This window comes from Schistocerca americana, chromosome 6, assembly GCF_021461395.2.
Source record: "Schistocerca americana isolate TAMUIC-IGC-003095 chromosome 6, iqSchAmer2.1, whole genome shotgun sequence".
Classification (NCBI taxonomy): Eukaryota; Metazoa; Arthropoda; class Insecta; order Orthoptera; family Acrididae; genus Schistocerca; species Schistocerca americana.
Genome location: NC_060124.1, coordinates 290,641,588 through 290,665,612, shown reverse-complemented (window position 1 = coordinate 290,665,612; position 24,025 = coordinate 290,641,588). Strand labels below are relative to the sequence as shown.

At 42.5% G+C, this 24,025-nt stretch overlaps 1 protein-coding gene across 1 annotated transcript in view; it reads left to right on the top strand.

Moving 5' to 3' along the window:
- The first annotated feature begins 1,064 nt into the window (after positions 1–1,064).
- LOC124619357 (protein SYS1 homolog) overlaps positions 1,065–24,025 on the top strand; it is a 49,669-nt gene continuing 26,708 nt past the window's right edge. The window contains exon 1 of the mRNA XM_047145677.1: positions 1,065–1,418. Within this exon, the coding sequence (XP_047001633.1) occupies positions 1,248–1,418 (171 nt within the window). The 5' untranslated portion in view covers positions 1,065–1,247. The remainder of the gene's footprint in view (positions 1,419–24,025) is intronic.

The following is a 24,025-nucleotide window of genomic DNA, read 5'->3' as shown; positions in this document are numbered from 1 at the left end:
TCTATGAGAACTTTACTGTACTGTGAAGAGAAACATTTCCATTATAAACAATAAACATCGATATTTATCTGCTAACGAAAATAAGTACAAACATCTCAAACAATACTTATAACTGAACAAAAAGAGTCTCTTTACCTTAACCATCGTGTTTCCTCCTTACGAAACTAATACTGTCATAAGGAAATATATTTTTCTCCTTCACTGTAGCTGACTTTTTCACTTAAAACGTTATTTAATGAAAATTGTTTTCTCCCTTATATTCAGTGTGGGTGACAGCTCTATTCTGTTACTGTAAGGCCTAAACCTAAATAATTCTTCGCATTTAGATATTTGACATCGCTTGTGGAGTAAACCTCAACGGAAAAAATATTCAAACTGTCACGGGACAGTTGCAATTTGTCACTAAAACAAAAAATTAAGATGAAACAAAAACACAAGATTCACTACTATCACTTGAGTCGGCGTGGAGAAAATAGGTTGTAAGATGTTAGCAGATGACGACGCCGTTAAAACTTTTTTCCCAAGAAACCTTGACGTGACGAATCGTTGATGGGCTGTGTGAATGCAGCCACTTGAAATGCACTATGGAACGTTTTGACGGTATGGGACGTGACATGACGTGATGGTCAGTGTGAATTTCTCTTTTACGCGTTATCTTTCCTTGTGTCTTTCAAGCCACTATCTATATTTCATTTTCATTTCATTTATTATCGTCCTTTGCATCATTTACATGATATAGGAACTGTCATAATATTGTCCAGAATATGCGCAGCAGAATATTACAAATTTCGATCAAGCACATAAAATTAACATTATATACTATGTTGAAAATTAAAACATTGAATTAATGGGTTGTTCTTTTACATGTGCTATCTTCACCAGCATTCCTCTACACTGCCCTCCCTTCTGCCTTCTAAAGTGCTGCCGAAATCACAGCGTTGTGGCATTACTTATTTTGTGAAGCGAAAGGATGTAGGTATGCTTCTCTTCCATGGAGGTAAATATTCTACCTCCATGTTCTCTTCCCTTTATTTCCCAGAGATGTGAGGTATATCGAAACCAAAGATATTTGTTTTGGTGAATGCGTCATGTGTGTTGACGTTGGAGTTTGTTATGATGAAAGTTAAGCGAAGCGATGAAGAGTTTTCTCGGCTGTGGTGTTGGTGGTAAAGGCGTATGAAACAGAGCGCAATTACGTGCTTGTTTGGTTCCTTTTCCGTGACTTTTCAGCATCAGTTTTGAGAAAAATGAAGAAAATGACAGGTCAATTCCGCAATACAACGTGGGATCCAATACTGATTATATCGCAAATCGTAGCCTTACAAAGTGTAATGTATGTTGGTCTCGGACTGTGGATCACCATCGTAGATTTTATCGTCGGATCATCTCGCTCATTAGACCACATATTTAAGTATCAGGTTGAGTATCAAAGGACGAGCATGTTTCGTCAAATCACCAAGTGAATAATTTATTATAAGAACAGTTTTAGTAGTAATGTGCTTGTGTGGTGAGGGACAACCCGTTTATAATTCCTATTACCGACTCGTACCCGTTTGTTCTATGTATATTGCCCATCATTACCGGAGTACTGTTCATGTTACAAATGTTCTATATTCTTGTGTGAAGTGATGTAGTTTTCAGTGTAGCAGGTGATTATAAACGTTCCTTGAAACGTTGTACGTAGTGAAACATGTTATGAAGTTTCGTCTCTAAGCCATGTTAGTGCTAGAGAAATAGTTTATCAGTTCAATAGTAATATACGATCCCACAAAGTTCGTGCGCCATTAATCCAAGAATCAATTATACAGCTCCACCAACTCTCACCTTTCAATCTAACCAAGGCTTCAGGCTACAACGCAGATCATTCTGTCATTATAAACTACATTGCAAAAAATAATATAGTTATAAAAGAAGTGTTATCGGAGTTTTATTCACTTTCTGTTTCTGTATGTCTTATGTCACATGACACATCTTAATCAGGTTATGGGATGAAGCCAGCATTTGGTATCGGAAGGTTTTGATGACCCACGTCCATCAAAATAATGACTATTCTTGTGAGATACCTGCCTGTGAACACTGACTTGAGACTCACCATTCGATATGTTTAATAACAGTAGCAATCTGGCTTTGGTATCACTTTTATTGGTTTCAGATAAACTTACAGCGTTCCCACTTAATGTATCTCTTGGACTGAGCTGTAGATCAGTCACACCAATCTTCAGTCCACATATGTTCTGTCATGTCACCAGTCAAATCCAGTGGTCAGATTCACAATCCCTACTTGACCACATAGTAATATGTTGTTGCATTTTTAAGTAACACTAAATAAATTTTAAGAAAACTGCTAGACTGTAGCTTTCTCTCTGACTTATTATGGGAGATGATAGCCCCACAAGAGTATTTTATTTGTGCACTGGCTGTTTTCATTCTGGAAAGGTATTGGACATAGTTGCATTATTGTTACAGCTGTGTGTATGAAGTAAATGTGACTCATTTAGTAGACAATAAAGATTCAATATTTAGTCAATCCAGAGAGCTTTTCTTCTGGCAGTTATTGTTTCTTTCACCTCTGGCAATGATTAGTATATATGGAAAATTTCAAATGAAGTCGTGACTCAGAGTTCATGTTAAACTGTTAATAATTAGCTGCTTAAGTAAGTTAAATACTGGAGGAAAGCCGGAGTGTACCACCTGCAGTGTGGAGGTTAGCTGTCACATATTTGAAAGAAAGCTTCCTTGAGATTTACATTATGAGCTCTATAAATTTATTTACACTTTTAGGCTAAGTGTGGAACACACTTTTTAAGCAATGTGGTTCCAATGAGATTCATTACATTTTGCAAAGTCTGTATTGTAGTCCACTTGTATATACATGAGTGTTTAAATCTTATTTTAGCTAAGGATTACAGATCTAGTGTGTGTGACCAAAAATGCGTAGGGAAATCCTCCCAGTGGTTTAGTTAGTTTTGTGATTCTCTCTTCTAAACTTCAAGATTTAATATCAATACAAAATGACTTGTGTTGAAACAAGGCACCAATCAAGCAGTTCTGAATAAAGTTACTTTGTGATTGATAGACTGCAGCTGTGTGTGTGTGGGAGGGGGGGGGGGGGGGGAAAGGAGGATGACAGTATTTCCAGTGTACAGCCAGCCACATTTCACAAGACACTCCACATATCTGCACAGCAGGCAACACAGTGAGCCACAGTGCTCGAGAATGCACTACACTTGGTTGGGCCTTACATACTACTCGACTTGCTGAAATGTCAACCATACATTGATTATAATTGGAGTGTAAAGGTATGGTGTTTTACACAAAAAATTACCTTGTGGCATTTCTAAGAGACAGAGTGAGGTACAATGATTAAGTTGCTGGAGCCTTTTTTAATTATTGGTGAGAGGTCAGATCCCTGTTTAATATCCAGGTTTGACTTGTCAGAGATCTTTTTTTACATTGTTTAAAGCATTAAAATACAAATTAGACAAAACCACCAAAATGTTCACAACTTCTTAAATGGCTTCAGAAAGGTAAACATTACCTAGTGGACCTGTTGAATTTTGAGACGTCTTCATTGAATAATGAAGGTTCTGAAAGCAGTTTTTGTTGTTATAACAAAAAGTGTTAAATATAGCACAAACATAGGAAGCAGGCTACACAGCAGATTGTTGTTACCACATCCTTGCTTCACATTCATTGGCTTTGCCACCTACAATCAAATTAAAACCTTCAAATCTAACTTAGAACTCAGGGTACACTACAGTCAGTCTGTCACCACAATCAAAATTTCAGGAGGGGGAGTGCTTCCACCATCACACTCTAATCAGGAAGATGAACGAAGTAGTGGAGTTCTTCTGGGTATTAAACTCTATGGGGATTTCTGGAAATAACTCATAACCAAACACTGACACATTGCTTGTGAACATAGAATAAAGGTCCACTGCCTTTCTTATGCTTGGTTTCCTTATTGTTGGATGGTCGCAAATCTTTATAAAGATTAATAGCTGAAAATTTTCAAATAATAAACTGCAGTTAGTTCTGCAAATGATCTGGTTACAATGAATGTAATTTCATGTACAATTACAGAAATACTCTGCAAATCACACTTAAGTGCCTGGCAGAGGGTTCGTCGAACCGCCTTCACAATAACAGTGCGCAGAAAAAGCAAACACCTGTATCTTTCTGTGCGAGCTCTGATTTCCCTTATTTTATTATGATGATTATTTCTTCCCATGCAGGTCATCACCAACAAAATATTTTTGCATCCGGAAGAAAAATGTGGTGAATTTTGTGAGAAGATTCCACCGCAACAATAAACACTTTCGTTTTACTGATGTTCACCCCAAATCTGGGTTTATGGGAACATCCGATTCCACCCATCAGCTTTGACCAATGACGTCACCAATATGGCGGAAACGACCATTCACAACAACTCCCATATTGCGAGTATGGCGTCATTACGTAAACATGACAACGAACATGAAAATTGATCGAAAAACCATCAAATACATATTCCTCCGATATTATAATGAACCTCACGGGACAAGCGGGGGAAATTGGGGGTTTTTGGGTGGAGAAAAACTCGTAACAAACACACGCTGCTAAACCAAATGATAAAACCGGTAAAATAAACCGACCATAACATTCGCAAAATCAACTACAAACAATATCCAATGGAATCAAACACATCCCTTGACCTATATAGGTCAATGGGAAGTATCGATACCAATTCAGAAACCTTAAAACCTACAACCACTTCCACAATCATCACTACCTCAAAAACCACAAGAAAACACCAAATCTGGTATCGAACACTTCCCTTTACCTATTTAGGTCAATGGAATGTATCAATACCAATTCAGAAACCACAAAACCTACAACCATTTCCACAATCATCACTACCTCAAAAACCAAAAGAAAACACCAGATCTGGAATCGAACACTTCCCTTGACCTATATAGGTCACCGGAAAGTATCGACACAAATTCAGAAACCACAAATTTACAACCACTTCCACAATCATCACTACCTCAAAAACCACAAGGAAACACCAGATCTGGAATCGAACACTTCCCTTGACCTATATAGGTCAATGGAAAGTATCAATACCAATTCAGTAACCACAAAACCGACAACCAATTCCACAATCATCACTACCTCAAAAACCACAAGAAAACACCAGATCTGGAATCAAACTCTTCCCTTGGCCTATACAGGTCAAAAGGAAGTATCGATACCAATTCAAAAACCACAAAACCTACAACCACATCCACAATCATAACTACCTCAAAAACCACAAGAAAACACCAAATCTGGAAACAAACACTTCCCTTGACCTATATAGGTCAACGGAAAGTATTGATTACCAATTCGAAAACGACAAAACCTACAACCAATTCCATAATCATCACTACCTCAAAAACCACAAGAAACCACCAGATCTGGAATCGAACACTTCCCTTGACCTATATAGGTCAAAAAGAAGTATTGATACCAATTCAGAAACCGCAAAACCTACAACCACTTCCACAATCATCACTACCTCAAAAACCACAAGAAAACACCAAAGCTGGAATCGAACACTTCCCTTGACCTATATAGGTCAATGGAAAGTATCGATACCAGTTCAAAAACCACAAAACCTACAACCACTTCCACAATCATCACTACCTCAAAAACCACAAGAAAACACTAAATCTGGAATCAAACATAGCCCTTGACCTATATAGGACAACAGAAAGTATCAATAAAAATTCAGAAACCACAAGTCTACAACCATTTCCACAATAATCACTACCTCAAAAACCACAAGAAAACACCAAATCTGGAATCGAACACTTCCCTTAACCTCACAGGGTCAACAACAACAACAACAACACACAAAGCCAACTCACCAATAACAGCAACACAACCCCCCAACACGTGATCCACAAGTCATCTAACCAGATAAAAACACGAAGAAAAAAAAAACCCAAAACTCACCACATGAAAACTCCGGCACTGCCTTCTAGATCGAACACCACAATCTCTCTCTCTCTCTCTCTCTCTCTTTTTCTTTCACACACACACACACACACACACACACACACACACACACACAGAATAAACGACAACTAAACATACTTACCAACCCCACGCCACCCCCCCCCCCCCCAAAAAAAAAAAAAAAAAAAAAAAAAAAACATCCAAAGCAAAGTAAAAGAACCATTCACAGTCTACAACTAAAAAAAACTACAACAAAACGAATCCTCCACAGAAAAACAAAAATCCACAACCATCACCCACCTTCCTCCCCACGAAACCTTAACAATAACCAAACACCCCCCCCCCCCCCCCCCCGCAAGCCCAAGCCAACCACCCCCCCCCCCCCCCCCCTCCCAAAACCTCACTAACCCACAACCCTGGGCCTGTACATCTTACTAACAGTCCTTAAGAAAACCCTAAAAATACAGTACCCCTCAGGGACCCTCTTCCACCAACAGTACTCATCTAAATGAGCCTTAAGGTTGGAAGAGCTCTTCCCCCTCCCTATTACAGATTTAACAGCCCCCAAAACCTCTATAGTATTTGTACAGGTCCCACTATCATAATCCTTGAACTCTACATTATGATTAACAATCAGATGCTTGTAACCCTCCCGACCCAACTCACTATAAGACGTAAACCCATCAGACACTACTGTAGTACCTCGTTCTACATAATCTTGAATCAACCCCACTAACTCCCTCTTGGTACGATTTTCCACAACCTTAAACACACACTCAGAACAACCAGACCCCGATACCACAGCCCCCCACACCCATAAACCAACCACAGGCTTACCCCTCCCATACTTCCTTCTACCAAACTGTGACTCATCAATCTCAACCTTTACTCCAGGCCCACCCAACTTATCCCTGTATTTAATATACTCTGAACAGACCTCCCAACAAAAACAATACCAATCAAGGACCGTCGCTCACTCACACCCACCTCATGTGCACAAAAACCGTGTGAGAACTGATAACAAAAATGTTAACTCAACAAAACAATTTCACGCATGCCCAACGTAGACTTCTCGAACCAGGTACCCAGGCGAATGGAGCGCCAAACGTTGTCACGCCGGCACCTCCACATATAGCGTCCGAGACACCGAAACTTTCGTCAGCTTCATATATTCTCCGCACGCAGAGCACTTCACTAGCTCAGCCAATAGTCCAAAGAGCTGAGTGACATAGCTGTGTCACCCATCATTCCCCACAGCCGAAAACTGTCCAGTTTATCCATCATATCCATTCCTAAAGACAAAAAAAAGTGATCTCAAAAATTCAAACACGACAACCCTCATACAACACTACATTACTATAAAACAAAACAAAAACTAAACCATCAGCTCACTGCACAATACACCACCAATCTTCACTTACAAGCACAACAACAGCTGCCAACGTCAACAACTCAGATGAACCAAATACGACAAACGCCACACAACGCACGAACCCACCAGAGAGCACCACCAAACCACGACGACACGCCGCCTACAAACACATCACAAGCACGCACTAAACCAACAACAAAACGCTATCCGCAACCTACAGACACACCACCAGAGAGCACCACCGACAACACAAGAAGACATCTACAAACACGCGACACTCGCAAACTAAACTTTGCGCCGCCATGGCATCACACACCACAACAGACTTACATCACGGGTCAAAGCCGACGCGTGTTATCGGACCCTTCTGGTGACCCCCAAATCTTTTATCATGTCCATGACACACTCTCCCCTATTTCTTGATAATACAAAATGTGCTGCTCTTCTTTGATCTTTCTCGATCTAGTCTGTTGATCCTATCTTGTAAGGATGCCAGACCACCTGGCAGTACTCTCGTAATTGTAATTCCTGAGTATTTAGTTGAACTTGTGGCCTTTACATTTTACTGATTTATTGAGTAATCGAAGCTACACAGTTTCCTTTTAGCCTCCGAGTAAGAATTTGGGACAAAGTTATCTTACATGGTGACCATAATGGTCTGTTGAAGATCACAGTAGTGCCTGTCTGTATTTTGAAGAATGTTCTGTTGATGGACTCAATCTTAGCATGCTAAAATTGCAGTCCAAATTAGGAGGTGATACTTCAGCTGAGAGTTGGTGAAACCAACAAATTTATCACGGCAACAGCTAGTTTTTGAAAATGAAGGTTGTGATGATGGACTGACTTTTAGTGGAGTCTAAAGTCCAAATTAGATTGGAAGATGACAGTTTGGTTGAGAGTTTGTACATTCTCTGGAGAAAAAAAGAAATAATTGAAGCAGCCGCAGCATGATGCCAGGAGTAATGTCAGAGCGGCTCTGCAAAAAAAATTGGAAGAATAAGACCTCTCACCAGGTCACTGTTATACTCACTGACTATGACCTGATGTCATGTGCTATGGCTCCTCACAGTGTAACATCAGGAGTAACACCACAATACCTCTCCAAATAATGGGAAGAATGGGACCTCTCCCAAAGTCACTATTATACTCACTGACCATGACCTTACGTCATGCCCTATGACTCCTCGCAACATGACGCAAGGCGTAACACTGCAGTGCCTCCAAAAAACTGGCACAGAATGTTGCAGGCAGTCCATTATTTGTTAACAAGATGTCACGCACAGATGTGAAGAGTTGTGATCTGCATGGTGCACAATACTGTGATCAACCAGAGCCTTATAACAAGTGTGCCTGCCCTCATGTTCCCATGGAGTCCACATTGGGCCACTATCACATCCAAATGCCCCCAAAATTTTGATGTTGTACAGTTCAGTCAACCGGCTGATTGGAGACCCACAATGAGGGCCCTTTTAAACTCGTCAGGTGCTGATAGCATTGTCTCACACAAATGTGCTGCATCTTCACTCTGTGATCACTGAAAATCTTATGCTCTTCACACCTCTTATATATCCTACCAGATATGGTGACAACACTAAGCATGAACTTCATGTATCCACTCCGGTGGGCATTCTATCTGTCATAGGGAATTACAACTGTAATCATTAACACACTCACCAATGATGTGCAGTGTACAAAGTTACTTTGATATCCAGTCATGTCTTCTGGGTGTTTCACTTCTTTTTATCATGCAGTGTATTTATATAGACATCCTTGATAAAAATCCTTAGTTTCCCACTGTGCTATGACATTTTCAGTTTTTTATTGTTTGAAAGTAGTAATAACAAGAATAGCCTCATCAGAGCCCTCATATTCCCATGAGAGACCCAGTGCTTTGATAGGTAAAATATAAGTGATTGTGTGAGGCCACCATACTCATTGATAGTGTCACTGATCGAAGTGTATACTTACATCATATTCTTCAGCATTACCATAGATAAAGAATGGTTTATTGACTCAGTAATAAGTCATTTGCAGAAATGAACCTCTATGTTATTTCTTTTAGCTGATTGTGTGCTGCTAGGAATGGATCATAATTAATTTACTAAGAACTTAGCTTTCTGTTTCATCATCTTGATCATCTCTTTGCATCTGATGATTGAGTGCTCTCCACTTTGGTCTGTTTTGAAAGACATCTTCCATAATGCCCTGGCTCTGTTTTGATTGTCTTCTTTCCAAATCTTGGTTAATCTGGTTGGACTGTCTCCTTGTTGGCTGGTTTATGGGTACTTCCAGTTCTTTCTCTGGCCATATTCTGCCTGTTTTTTCTGTCCCTGTCTTTCTCCCTCCCTCCCTCCCTGTGTGTGTGTGTGTGTGTGTGTGTGTGTGTGCATTTTGTGGTGTTGTTATCATCATTACAAAACACATACATATACATTGATAACATATTTACAGTTTAGTGTTTAAGTTTGTCAATCAGGTCATAACACTTAGTGTCAATTCGTGCAAGTCTTTCAGACTACTTTTGAAAGTGTAAAGTGGGCAGTTCCCACAATATGTCTTTCTGTGTGTTCCTCTGGAACATTTTCAGATGCAGCATTTTCAGAGTAACCTCATTTCAGAATGTGACCACATCTCCATTGTCTTATTTGAATATGGTTGAGTCTTGATCATTCACGATGAAAATATCAACCCCACAATCATCTTCATTGGGTTTTGAATTAGATACGTGTTCCAAGGTAGATGTTTATTCCTAAAGTCTTTCCACTTCTCACTAACATCAATACCTTCTCACTGAACACGCATTTGGGAGGACAACAGCTCAAAGCATTGTTAGCCTCCCAGATTTAGTTTTTGCATGATTTTCCTGTGGCAAATACCAAGGTGTTTCATTGAAAAGGGCATGGTGAATTTCATTTGCCATTCTTTTCTGGCTCAAGCTTGTGCTCCATCTCTAATGACCACATTTTTGAAAGGACGTTAAACTATAAACTTTCTTTCCTTTAGAAAGCTTCTGTGATCAGAAGATCAACCCAAGCTTGCTTGCTTGATTTCAGACAAAGCTGGTGGATTCGGAAAAATGCTTTTTGGAACTGAATTCAAATGAGACCGTGTCTTCTTAAGAATTTCTACTTTGCCAGTTTTTACCCAAGATCTGGAGTACAAGTAACCACAGAATGGAAAAGGATTCAACATAGTGTGTAGTTATCTTATTAATTCTGAACATCATTTCTGTTGTACTTTGTCCAAATGATATTTTCTATCACAATAATACTTTATTCTTTTATAGTGATATGGGACATACTTCTAACGCTTTTTGTCCATGTCAAAATAATTTTTTCATTAACTAAGGAACACCCCTGTCAAGCAGAGCATTAAACATCAAAAGTGAAAGCACATGGCATTGTGATACACATCCTGGTATTGTGGCAGCAGTGTCTTCTGCTTCACTGCACAATAGAATCAAATTAACTTTGTGATCAGTAAAGCACGGTAGCCCCTTCAACACTGTACACGTTAATAATATTTGTCACTGTCTTGGGGTAACAAATGCAGGGAAGTGCAATGTAGGGAGAATGATAAAAGTTACCTGCTGCAGAAGTTGAAGTACTGGAGTCTTTTGTAGTACGACATGGTCACACTCTCGGAACAGTTTACTTACATCAGCTCCAGCCTCTGGTACCTAAGGATATATAGGCTCTATTAAAACATCTACTTCTCAATTATTGCCACAGTGCAGTAGCAAAGAATGTGTCCAGTGTTGTTTGGTAGGCTTGGGAATTCATGGTTCAAGGAACTAAAATGGATGGTCCCAGTCATGAAATAGAGCGCGCACACGCGCGCACCCACACACACACACACACACACACACACACACACACACATACACACACACACACACTTGATATTCAACGTCAGTCACATGTAATAATCATACTTAGATCTAAAAATTAAATAAAACATTAAGAAATAGTTGTTTCTACAATAACAATGGCTGCAAATATTTAAAACTTTTTTTTTTTAATTGTACCTGGATAAGCTGGTAACATTTTGAGAATGTGTAAAATCCTTAAAGCTGTGCCTAATTAATCACGAGTTGTGAAAAGTCAAAATTATTTAAAAGGACATAGTACTGTAATGTAAAGGAAACAACAAAATAGTATGCTCGTGACAACATTTCATGGCATTTAGCATTTTACTAAACTCACTATGCATCACATAAACTCATGTAATATGGATGATGGATAGGGAAGAGAGGAAGGTAGGAGGAGGAGGAGAAGAAGAAGAATACTGCTTTTGTATGGTATTAGAATGTAACAATGCATGAAATGTCTTTTTAAAATTTTCTAGTTAAATTAAAACATTGAGTGCATGCAATTTCCCCAGAGGGTGTCTGAGATGTGTTATGCTTGTGTTCATTCAACTCAGTCCACTTGCAGGGTCAATGGAAGTGTCTGATTCCACACATCGGCTTCTTTTGGTGTGTGACGCCACGATGGTGCGGAATTTGGTTTGTGAGAGTGGCGTGTTTGTAGGTGTCGTTTTGATGTGCTCAGTGTTGCTCTCTGGTGGTGTGTTAGGTGATGTTTTTGATTTAGTTTGCAGGTGTGGCGTGTTTATAGATGGTGTATTGTTGTGGTCGGTGGTTCTCTCTGGTGGTGTGTTTATGGGTAGTGTGTTATGCAGCATATGGGGTTCATTTGCATGGTAGCATTGCACATGTGTGGTATTGGTAGTGACTGTGCTTTCAGAAGAATATTTTTCAGTGAGTTAACGATTTTGGTTTTGTTATGTTGACTTTATAGTAGTTTTTTCTGTTTGTTGTGTGTGAATTTTGGTAGATTTCTTTGTCTTTGGTAGGTATGGATATAACTGATAAGGTCAACAGTTTTTGGTTGTCAGCGATGATGGGGGACAGTGCGTTGTCTCTAATAAAATTTCTTCAACTATTTGGATTTTTCGATGAAGTCGTGAAGTGTTCAGTGTGTCGTGAAGAAATGAGGCTTACTAAAGTTCTGGCATCTCAGACCAGGGACAGCTATATATGGAGATGGTGTAAGGATAACAGGTCAGGGGAAGTGTTAGAGTCCAATTTTGATTTTCTAGGGTTTTATAGTGTGGTATTGGTTGTTTCTGTTGACCTATATAGGTCAAGGGAAGTGATCGATTCCAGTGGATTTTTGTGTGTAGTGGAATTTGGGGAGGTTGTGGGGTCTTGTTGTTTTAGTGTTTTTTGTCATTTGGTATAGTGGTGTGTGTTTATATTTAGTTTGTCCCCACCCAAAAAACCCCAATTTCCCCCACTTGTCCCGTTAGTTTCATTATATTTTTGGAGGAATATCTGTTTGGTAGACTTTTGATCGATTTTCATGTTTGTTCATGTTTACTTGATGACGTCACAGAAGCAGTATGGGAGTTACTGTGAATGGTCGTTTCCGCCATATTGGTGATGTCATTGGCCAAAGGAGAGGGGTGGAATCAGACGCTTCTGTTATACCCATATACACACATCAAAAAAAGTTATGCATCACCCGAGTTTCCAGGACTCCTGTAGATAGATGCTGACTGTGGATATTGTATCACAGACACAGTCCCTTTGACTGTTCAGAGATGTCACTAAATCCGCCCAAAGATGTAAACAACCATGCATGAGCAGTGCCTATTAGACAGAGGGGGTCCGACAGCTGATCAGTTCCAGTCATTCCACCAGGAAATAGTACATGGCTCGTGTTTTCTGTAGTTCAACCATGCCTAGATGGTCAATATCGCGGTTTGATCATGTCCGCATTGTTACTTTGTGCCAAGAAGTGCTCTCAACAAGATAAGTGTACAGGTGTCTCAGAGTGAACCAAAGTGATGTTGTTCAGACATGGAGGAGATACAGAGAGACAGGAACTGTCAATGACATGCCTCGCTCAGGCTGCCCAAGGACTAGTACTGCAATGAAAGGCTGCTACCTATGGATTGTGGCTCAGAGGAACCCTGACAGCAATGCTACCATGTGGAATAATGCTTTTCGTGCAGTCATAGGACATTGTGTTATGACTCAAACTGTATGCAAGAGGCTACATGATGCACAGCTTCACTCCCAACGTCCATGGCGAGATCCATCTTTGCAACCACGAAACCATGCAGTGCAATACAGTTGGGCCCAACAACATGCCAATTGGACCGCTCAGGATAGGCAACACATTCTCTTAACCAATGAGTGTCGCATATGCCTACAACCGGACATTCGTCAGAGACGTGTTTGGAGGCAACCCGGTCAGGCTGAACACCTTAGACACATTGCCCAGCGAGTGCAGCAAGGTGGAGGTTCCCTGCTGTTTTGGGGTGGCATTATGTGAGGCTGACATATGCCACTGGTGGTCATGGAAGGTGCCGTAATGGCTGCATGATACGTGAATGCCATCCTCTGACTGATAGTCGAACCATATCGGCAGCATTTTGGTGAGGCATTCGTCTTCATGGACAACAATCCATGCTCCCATCGTGCACGTCTTCTGAACGACTTACTTCAGGATAATGACATCACTCAACTAGAGCAGCCAGCATGTACTCCAGACATGAAGCCTGTCAGCATGCCCGGTATAGATTCAAAAAGGCTGTTTATGGACGACGTGACCCACCAACCACTCTGAGGGATCTACGCCAAATCTCCATTGAGGAGTGGGACAATCTGGACCAGCAGTGCCTTGATGAACTTGTGGATAGTATGCCACAATGAATACAGGCATGCATCAATGCAAGAGGACTTGCTACTAGGTATTAGAGGTACCGGTGTGTACAGCAGTCTGGACCACATCTGAAGGTCTCACTGTATGTTGGTGCAACATGCAATGTGTGGTTTTCATGAGCTATAAAAAGAGCAGCAATGATGTTTATGTTATCTCTATTCCAATTTTCTCTACGGGTTCCAGAACTCTTGGAACTGAGGTGATGCAGAACTTTTTTTCATGTGTGTATTTCAAGTTCTTGCAAGATGTTCAAAGACAGCCATTAAGCATTGTTTGTAAAACTTCAAGATACATGTCTGTTTCTCCAACATAGTGTTAAGTTTCTGTCAGTTTATCTTCAATGCTGCCTTATTATTTTATAGTGTAGTACATTCTCTAAACTGAGCCTCAAAAGTTCTACTTGTCCAACCTATATACTGTTTGTAACAGTTGTTGCATTCAATCTTATAAGCAACCAATGCACGAACTTTACAACTTGATTTATTTGTATCATGTTTTAGCTTAAAACGAAGAGTTTCATTTGTGCAAATGCCCAGTTTTTGCCCAATTCGGAGCTGGTTTTCTGAAACTGATGCAGTGTCGTATCTGACAACATTCCTCTCTATTCTATAGACATCTACACTTCCCGAATAGCTGAAGTGGTTAAGACAACTGACCATCATGTGTGGGAAATCCAGGTTCGAGTCCCTGGCAAAAATTTTCGCATGGCACTAATAGGTAGTGCATCTATATCTCACACAGCTAATGCCAAGATATTTGTTTTCAGCAAATTCATTTCGAATTGGTTACTTTGTATCATTTTAGCTTAAAATGAAGAGTATCACGTATGCAAAAGCCTGTTCTTCGTCTGGTAGTCAGAAACTCTTTGTGCTGTTGTACGACATCCTTCATCTGTACTCTATAGGCTTGTAGATAAATTTTTCTGCTTGATGTTCCTCTTTTAAAGCAATAGTAGCTGTTTCCTGCATGTGCTCTGCCTCTCTCTCTCTCTCTCTCTTTCTCTCTCTCTCTCTCTTTCTCTCTCTCTTTCTCAAAAGACCACTTCCATCTTGTAACCATTACTTATAGCAACTGGGATAATACTGGTCTTTTCAGTTTCCTATCTTGCTCTCCAAAAGGTTCCTTAAGCAATCTGTTAACTAAAGAATGAAATATGTGAAGGTTAGTGCTTTTCAGCCCAGAATAAAATTTAGTGTTGAATATGAATCTAAAGGGGCACCTAATCTGTTTCTTTGATGTAATTATCACTGAAGCATTTACAGGAAACCCACTTGCGCCATTCTAGCTTCTACATCATGGCATCCAACAATACAAGGCTTCTGAGGAGGAATGGTCAGTATTTAAGGATACAACAGGAACAATTGTTCGAACAAAAAAGTCTAGTAAACATAGGCTCTAGAATCCGTACTTTAAGAACTCTGAGCACAACTACAACTTTGATACTGTGAAATGAATGTCTTTTACTGTGAGCTCTTTGCTTTCCTTATATTGGGAGGAGATAGAATGAATCTAAATAAGGAAAAAAATGTCCAGTGAGCATGGACTCTAAAACGCAAACTTTAATAGCTACGGGCACTTACTCAGTAGAAGAGATGCGTTCCACAGAATTGGAGATGTAGTAGTGCTCGTAGTCCATAAGACATGCATTTTAGAGCCAATTGTTTACTAGACATCCTTGTCATACCCACTGAATATTGACCATACTGTTTATAAAAATGGCATATTTTTGTTACTTAATTAGCAGATTGCCTAAGCTACCATTAAATAAACAAAATAGAGGAAAAGAAATACTCATTCTCGAGCAGTTTCCTATAAGTTATGATTACGAGGCTACAATAGTCACTAAAATGTTTCAAAAAATTAAGACAGAACTCATGCGGAGAACAGATACAAGTGCAAAAAGCTGTGTATGTGTCTATAGAATAGAGAGGATGGATGTTAGAGATGGTAGCACAAGAGTTTCAGAAAACTGGTTTGAGAGTAGGCTTCTGCATAAATAAACACTTTGTTTTAAGCTCAAACATGATACAAATAAATTAAGTTGTAATGTTAGTCCATTGGGTGCTTATAAGATTAATTGCAACAACTCTCATAAACAGTATATGGGTCAGACTGGTATAACTTTTGAGACCCAAGTTAAAGAACAAATTGTAGTAGAGAGTAATAACACATCATCTGAAGATCATTTAACTGATAGTAAACACTAGGGAGGACCTAGGGCCACCCATCTTGAAATTTTACATGCTATGCCTAAAGGACATTTTTTAAGCATTTTGTAAGAACTTGAAATGTGCAGATATCATTTGAAAAAAACAGATTACATACCCGATCCTCAATGTATCTTCCAGAATTCAATGTACTTCAAGATTTTTAATGACATACTCAGATGGGCCAATCAGCAGAAAGTCTCCAACATTGCTAAAGCCTCACTTAGTACGGTACTACCTTAGTAGCTCACCACACTTGCTGGCAGCATGGTCACAGGCAGAATGAGTGAATTTAATTATAAAGTGGAAAAAAGTTTCATGTATTAATGTTAGCATCATTACTTAAATTGCTTCTTAATTTTAAATTACTAGTATTATGACGTTTAAACAGTTCTTTGTTACATTTTAACTGGGTGTTGTGTGTTGTCCTTAGGTTAGTTAGGTTTAAGTAGTTATAGGGGACTGATGACCATAGATGTTAAGTCCCATAGTGCTCAGAGCCATTTTTTTGTTACATTTTAATATTGCACACAGTCAGTATTTTTTTCCTCTCGTCTTCCCACCTTTCTCCCTCTGCTATCCATCATCCATGACACATTGACCTCTATGATGCATAGTCAATTTAGTAAAATGCTAGTCACCATGTAATGCTGCCACAATCATACTTTCACGTTGTTAGCAGTTTCTTACAGCTTTGATTATGTTATAGTTTAAATAGTTTTGACTTTCTACCCTTTGACTAATCAGAAACAATTTTATGGATTTTAAATATTGTCAATCTGTTACCTGTTAATTCAAGTACACTTAAAATTTTTTAAATTTTTTTCCATCTGTTTGCCACTGAAATAGCTACTGTATTTACACGAAACTAATGTGCCATCAAATGTAATGTGCATCCCAATTTTAAAGATTAAAATCATAAAAAAAGACTTCATTGTTGCATCACTGGTAGGCTAAACTTATTTTACACAACAATGGCTGTATATATGAAATATCAAAACATCATCAAATTTTAAGTGATCCAGTCTTAAATGACACAGTCAGTATTAAAAATGAATGCCTAATTTGATTACCTACATGACATGCAAACAAACATACTGTAAATTACAGGCATTATTAGTCGTTATTCAATAATGTCGTCATTACTGATATCCTCAGAGGAGTCTACATCCGAAACAGATTCATTTCCTTTTTCCCCATCATCCTCAGTGTCATTCTAGAGCACATCATCTTCACTGCCATCCATTTCTGGAATTTTGTGGTTAGTGTTGCCTTTCCAGGCAGCCAAAACCCAGTATGCCATAATGTGGAGTGCAGCATGCTTAATTTTTCCTTTTGGAGTTGGTCACAGGTTGGCTCCTACAAAAATTTTTGGTGTTCCTGAACATAACCTTTCAAATGTTTGTTTATAGTAATGTACAGAGGTTGTAACACAGGAGTCATTCCTCCAGGAATAATAACAATGTCACCGGCTAGGATTCTTTGTTTACATCATCAGTGAGATGATCATGAAATGCATCAATGCAAAGCATTGATGGTAGCTTAGAAAGCCCACAAAGACAAGAGTTCCCATACATTTAGAAGCCAGTCTTGCCTTGGTGTACTAACAACTGCAACCACCTATTTTGATTCATTCCTTATGGTGTCACTAGTCACAGGTTTCCCATTCCCCCCAGGGGGTCCACAACTCTTTTGTGGACACGTGTGTAGCGAGCACGGGACCCCGAGCTAATGTGGCCCTCCTTCCTTTCCGGGCTGCATACCTTCCCTTCCCTTTCCGCATCCCTCCCCGTCCCCCATATTCGCCCCCCTCCCCCTCCTCACCTCTGGCTCTTTCCTTCCCTTTCTCCCCCTCTGGGAGTATGGTTTGTGCCTACGTCCGGAGACGGATGCTCGAAACTTTTCCAACTTACTTGCTTTCTACACTTACAAGTCCTCGTCCTTCCTCTGTCCTTCTCTTTTCCTTCCCTCTTCTCCTTGCCCTTTTCTCCGCTGCGGCATTTGAGACCCCCTCTTCTTTCCTTTCCCTTTCTCTTTTTTCCTCCCTGTGCGTGTCTGAAGGCCGACCCACGCACTTCCATGCGTAGCCGGTGACGGGGTAACGCGTAATTCCCCGCCCCGGGTGGACAGGTAGGACACGTACGTACCCCCTGGTAACGGCCAGGCCCAGGGAGGGGTGATTACCCGAGCTGATACCTTCCGAAAGTGCCGATTGGTCCCTCCGTCCGTTTGTCGGGAGGTGTGACCTGAGGTGTGAACAATCACCTAAGGCGGGTGTGCCCTCGGTGAGGGCCCCCACAAGGGAGGAGCGCGCCATCGGAGACGCCGGTAATCATGGGGGATTCTTCCGCAATGGTTTCCTCACCTTCCACTATGTCTGCTCACAAACGTAAGTTCACTGAGTCTCAGCCACAGACGGTTCTTCCGTCGTTGCCACAGTTCCTTATTGTTTCTCGGTCTGACGAAGGTCATGACTTTTCCACAGTCACCCCTTTCATTATTCAGAAAGGTGTCGACGCAATTGCGGGTCCTGTAAAGTCTTGTTCCAGATTACGGAATGGCACCCTGTTGTTAGAAACACACAGTGCCCTCCAGGCTCAAAAATTGCTGCGTACTTCTCTGCTCCACACCTTCCCTGTCCGGGTGGAACCGCACCGTACCTTAAATTCCTCGCGTGGAGTCGTTTATACACGCTCCCTCGATGGATTGTCTGACGAAGAAATTCAGCACTACCTGTCTGACCAGGGCGTCAAGGCTGTTCATCGGGTTATGAAAAGGGTTGACTCGAACATCATTCCAACCCGCACTGTCTTCTTGACATTTGACAAAGTTCAACTCCCATCAAAAATCAAAGCAGGCTATGAGATAATTTCCGTTCGCCCTTATGTCCCAAACCCTACGCGTTGCTATCGATGTCAGCGGTTCAGTCACACCAGCCAGTCCTGTTCAAATCCGGCCAAATGTGTTACGTGTGGCAAGGATACCCATGAGGGTGCTTGTCCACCTCCATCCCCTCGCTGCATCAACTGTATGGGTGACCACGCTGCTTCCTCTCGAGATTGCCCCGTTTTTAACGACGAAAAGCTCATCCAGGAAATAAGAGTGAAGGAAAAGGTGTCGACCCTTGCTGCTCGAAAATTATTCGCCAGTCGACAGCCCACCGTGCCTCAGAAAGGAAAATACAGCACTGTCCTTGCTTCTCCTCGGCCAACAAAGGAGGCGGCCACGCAGACTTGCGACCTCACCTTTAGTACCACGGTCGTCAGATCGGCCAGCGCAAAGATCGCCCGTTCAACCTCACCACTTTCACCTGCCCACTTAATGGCTCACCCTTCGTCGGGTTCTGCTAAATCTCGAGCCCAAAAGTCAGACACCAAGTCTTCGAAAAAAGAGCATTCTCGTGAAGAATTTTTACGTACCGCAACTTCACAACCATCGGTTCTTCCTTCATCTAAACATCATACTTCCAAGAAGGCTACGAAGAAACACAGTTCCTCTCCTTCTCCGCCAAGGCATGTCCCATCTACAGCACCACCTGGCGGAATTCGCCCTCGGCCGTCTTCTGTGTCGCCGAGGCGCACTGCTGGTGGCCGGTCAACCGGCCGATCGCTGGTGGCAGGAGCTGCTCCTGACCAACCTATGGATCAGGATCTTCTGCCTTCGACTGAATGCCATTCCATGCTGTCGGTCGCAAGGTCTGAGCAGTCGTTGAGTTGACAGCACCCTTGGTCACGTTCCTCCATTTCCTGTTCACCCTATGTCCATTATCCACTGGAATATCCGCGGCATTCGAGCCAATCGGGATGAATTATCGATCCTCTTACGATCCTACTCACCGGTCATCTTCTGTCTTCAGGAAACAAAACTGCGTCCCCATGACCGCTTTGTTCTCCCTCATTTTCAGTCTGTCCGATATGATCTCCCCTCTGTTGAAGCCACTCCAGCCCATGGAGGACTCATGATTCTTCTCCATGATACTCTCCATTATCACCCACTCCCCTTAAACAGTTCCTTCCAAGCTGTCGCCATCCGTCTTTCCCTTTCTGGATACACGTTCTCTCTTTGTACGGTATACATTCCATCGTCCACACCAATGGCACGAGCTGATCTCCTTCATCTTCTTGATCAGCTTCCACCCCCCTATTTGCTGGTTGGGGACTTTAATGCCCACCACCCGCTTTGGGGATCTCCGCATCCTTGTCCACGTGGCTCACTATTGCTAGACGTCTTCCACTAAGCGGATCTAGTCTGCCTCAACACTGGGGTCCCCACATTTTTGTCTGCCTCCACGACAAATTTATCTCATTTGGACCTTGCGGTCGGTACTGTTCCGCTAGCTCGGCGCTTCGAATGGTTCGCCCTTGATGATACACACTCAAGTGACCACTTTCCATGTGTTCTTAGACTGCAGCCTCAACTGCCATATATGCGCTCGCGACGCTGGAAGTTTGCCCAAGCCGATTGGACACTTTTTTCGTCTCTAGCGACATTCGATGACCGTCGCTTTCCCAGCGTCGACGATGAGGTCACACATGTTACCGACGTTATTCTCACAGCTGCGGAACGTTCAATACCACGCACCTCCGAATTGCCCCGGCGGCCCCCAGTTCCTTGGTGGAACGAGGCATGCCGTGATGCAATACGTGAGCGGCGATGTGCTCTTTGCATTTTCCGTCACCATCCAACTTTGGCCAACTGTATCCGATATAAGCAGCTCCGTGCGCGATGCCGTCGCGTCATCCGCGATAGCAAGAAGGCAAGCTGGAAATTCTTTATTAGCTCATTTAACACCTTCACTCCCTCCTCGGAAGTTTGGAGTCGGCTTCGACGGTTCTCAGGCGCGCCTAGTTTCTCCCCGGTCTCTGGGCTCACTGTCGCGCATGATACCTTAGTGGACCCCGTCGCAATTTCTAACTCATTGGGTCAGCACTTTGCTGAGATTTCGAGTTCTTCAAATTACACGCCAGCGTTTCTCCCGAAGAAACGTGCAGCGGAAGTGCGACAGCTTGCTTTCTCCTCTCAAAATCACGAAAGCTACAATACTGTTTTCTCCATGCGGGAACTCCAACATGCCCTCTCTTCTTCTCGCTCCTCCGCCCCAGGACCGGATGGTATCCATGTCCAAATGTTGCTGCATTTATCAACCCATAGTCTGCGTTACCTCCTTTGCCTTTATAATCGAATTTGGACCGACAGTACCTTTCCCAGGCGATGGCGGGAAGCTATTGTCGTTCCCGTTCCGAAACCTGGAAAGGACAAACATCTCCCCTCTAGTTATCGCCCCATTTCTCTCACGAGTAGTGTCTGTAAGGTTTTGGAGCGTATGGTGAATTACCGTTTAGCTTGGTGGCTGGAATCCCGCAGTCTTTTAACACCAGCCCAATGCGGATTCCGAAAGCATCGTTCTGCAGTTGACCATCTTGTTGCTCTCTCCACTTATATCATGAACAATTTTCTCCGGAAACGCCAAACGGTAGCAATATTTTTTGATCTGGAGAGAGCATACGATACCTGTTGGAGGACAGGCATCCTCCGCACACTGTTCTCTTGGGGCTTTCGGGGCCGGCTGCCCCTTTTTCTTCGCGAATTTATGGCAGAGCGCACATTTAGGGTGCGGGTGAACACTACTCTCTCCCGTACTTTCTCCCAAGAAAACGGGGTACCCCAGGGCTCCGTGCTGAGTGTTGTACTGTTTGCCATCGCCATTAATCCAATTATGGATTGTCTCCTTCCTGATGTCTCGGGCTCCCTCTTTGTGGACGATTTTGTGATCTACTACAGCTCTCAACGGACCAGCCTTCTTGAAAGACGTCTTCAAGGATGTCTCGATCGCCTCCACTCGTGGAGCATCGAAACCGGCTTCCGTTTCTCACCCAGTAAGACCGTTTGTGTTAATTTTTGGCGACGTAAGGAGTTTCTTCCGCCCTCCTTACATCTAGGTCCTGTCAACCTTCCGTTTTCCGACGTCGCTAAATTCTTGGGTCTTATGTTTGACAGAAAACTGTGCTGGTCCTCCCACGTTTCCTATCTTTCGGCTCGCTGTCTGCGTTCCCTTAACACCCTCCGTGTCCTGAATGGTACCTCCTGGGGAGCGGACCGAGTGGTCCTTCTCCGCCTCTATCGCGCCTTAGTGTGCTCGAAATTGGATTATGGAAGCATAGTCTACTCCTCTGCTCGGCCGTCTATTCTTCGGCGTCTCGACTCTATCCACCACCGTGGATTACGTTTAGTGTCTGGAGCTTTTTACACCAGCCCTGTGGAAAGCCTTTATGCTGAGACTGCTGAACCTCCGCTGTCCAATCGGCGGGCAGTCCTTCTGAGTCGTTATGCTAGCCATCTGTCTTCCATGCCTGCTAATCCAGCCCATGACCTTTTTTTCGACGCCTCCTTTGATGTAGGGTATGCAGGCCGCTCCTCCTCCCTACTACCCCCGGGAGTCCGCTTCCGTCAACTGCTCCATTCTCTTTCCTTCCGCTTTCCTAAAACCTTCTTGACAACTTGGGGTACAGCACCGCCTTGGCTCCGTCCCCGGATCGACTTGCTCCGAGACCTATGTCAATTTCCCAAGGATGGTACCCCTACACTTGTTTACCGTCGGGCATTTGCTGCTCTATGTGCACAAATGACGGACGCCACATTTATTTACACCGACGGCTCGAAAACATCGTTAGGTGTAAGGAGTGCCTATATGGTTGGCGACACCCCAAATCACTTTCGGCTTCCCGACCAGTGTTCGGTTTATACTGCGGAGCTTTACGCTGTTCTCCAGGCTGTCCACTACATCCGCCGCCATCAGCGGATACAGTACGTAATCTGCTCAGATTCTCTCAGCTCTCTCCTAAGTCTCCAAGCTCTTTACCCTGTGCACCCTCTGGTCCACCGGATTCAGGACTGTCTGCGCTTGCTCCACCTGGGGGGCGTCTCGGTGGCGTTCCTCTGGCTCCCGGGACACGCTGGTATCTGTGGGAATGAGGCGGCCGATATAGCGGCCAAGGCTGCAGTCTCTCTTCCTCGGCCAGCTATTCAGTCGCTTCCCATTACCGATCTACGGAGCGGTTTATGTTGCCAAGTTGCTCATTTAAGGCATGCGCATTGGTCAACACTTCCCCATAATAAATTGCGGGAAGTGAAAGCCCTTCCTTGCGCTTGGACCTCTTCCTCCCGAACGCGTCGTCGGGAGGAGGTAATTTTAGCTAGACTCCGGATAGGGCACTGTCTTTTTAGCCATCGACATCTTTTAAGCGGTGATCCTCCCCCACTCTGTCCCCACTGCTCTCAGCTGTGGACAGTCAGACACCTTTTAATTGAATGCCCCTATTTTAATCCGTTATGCTCCCGTCTACAGCTATCGCCTGATCTATCGTCGATTTTAGCAGATGACACGCGCTCAGCCGACCGCGTTCTCCAGTTTATTAGTGACAGTGAAATGACGTCAGTCATTTGAAATTTTTTTTTTTTTTTTTGGGACAACAAACCCCTTTCTATAGTGGATTTTTAAGCATTCCTTCTGCCTTTAGTTTCTCAAATTTTATGACTTTGTTCCCATTGCTGCTGGTTTTAAATTTCGTTTTTTTCCTGTTTCCTACGTCACGGGCTGGGCGCTAATGACCATAGAAGTTTTGCGCCCTAAAAAAAAAAAAAAAGGTTTCCCATTCTTTCTCAATTCATGGATGACTTCCAAAATTTTTACTTCAGCATCAGGATGTCTTCCTTTGCAAGGGCCAGTGGAT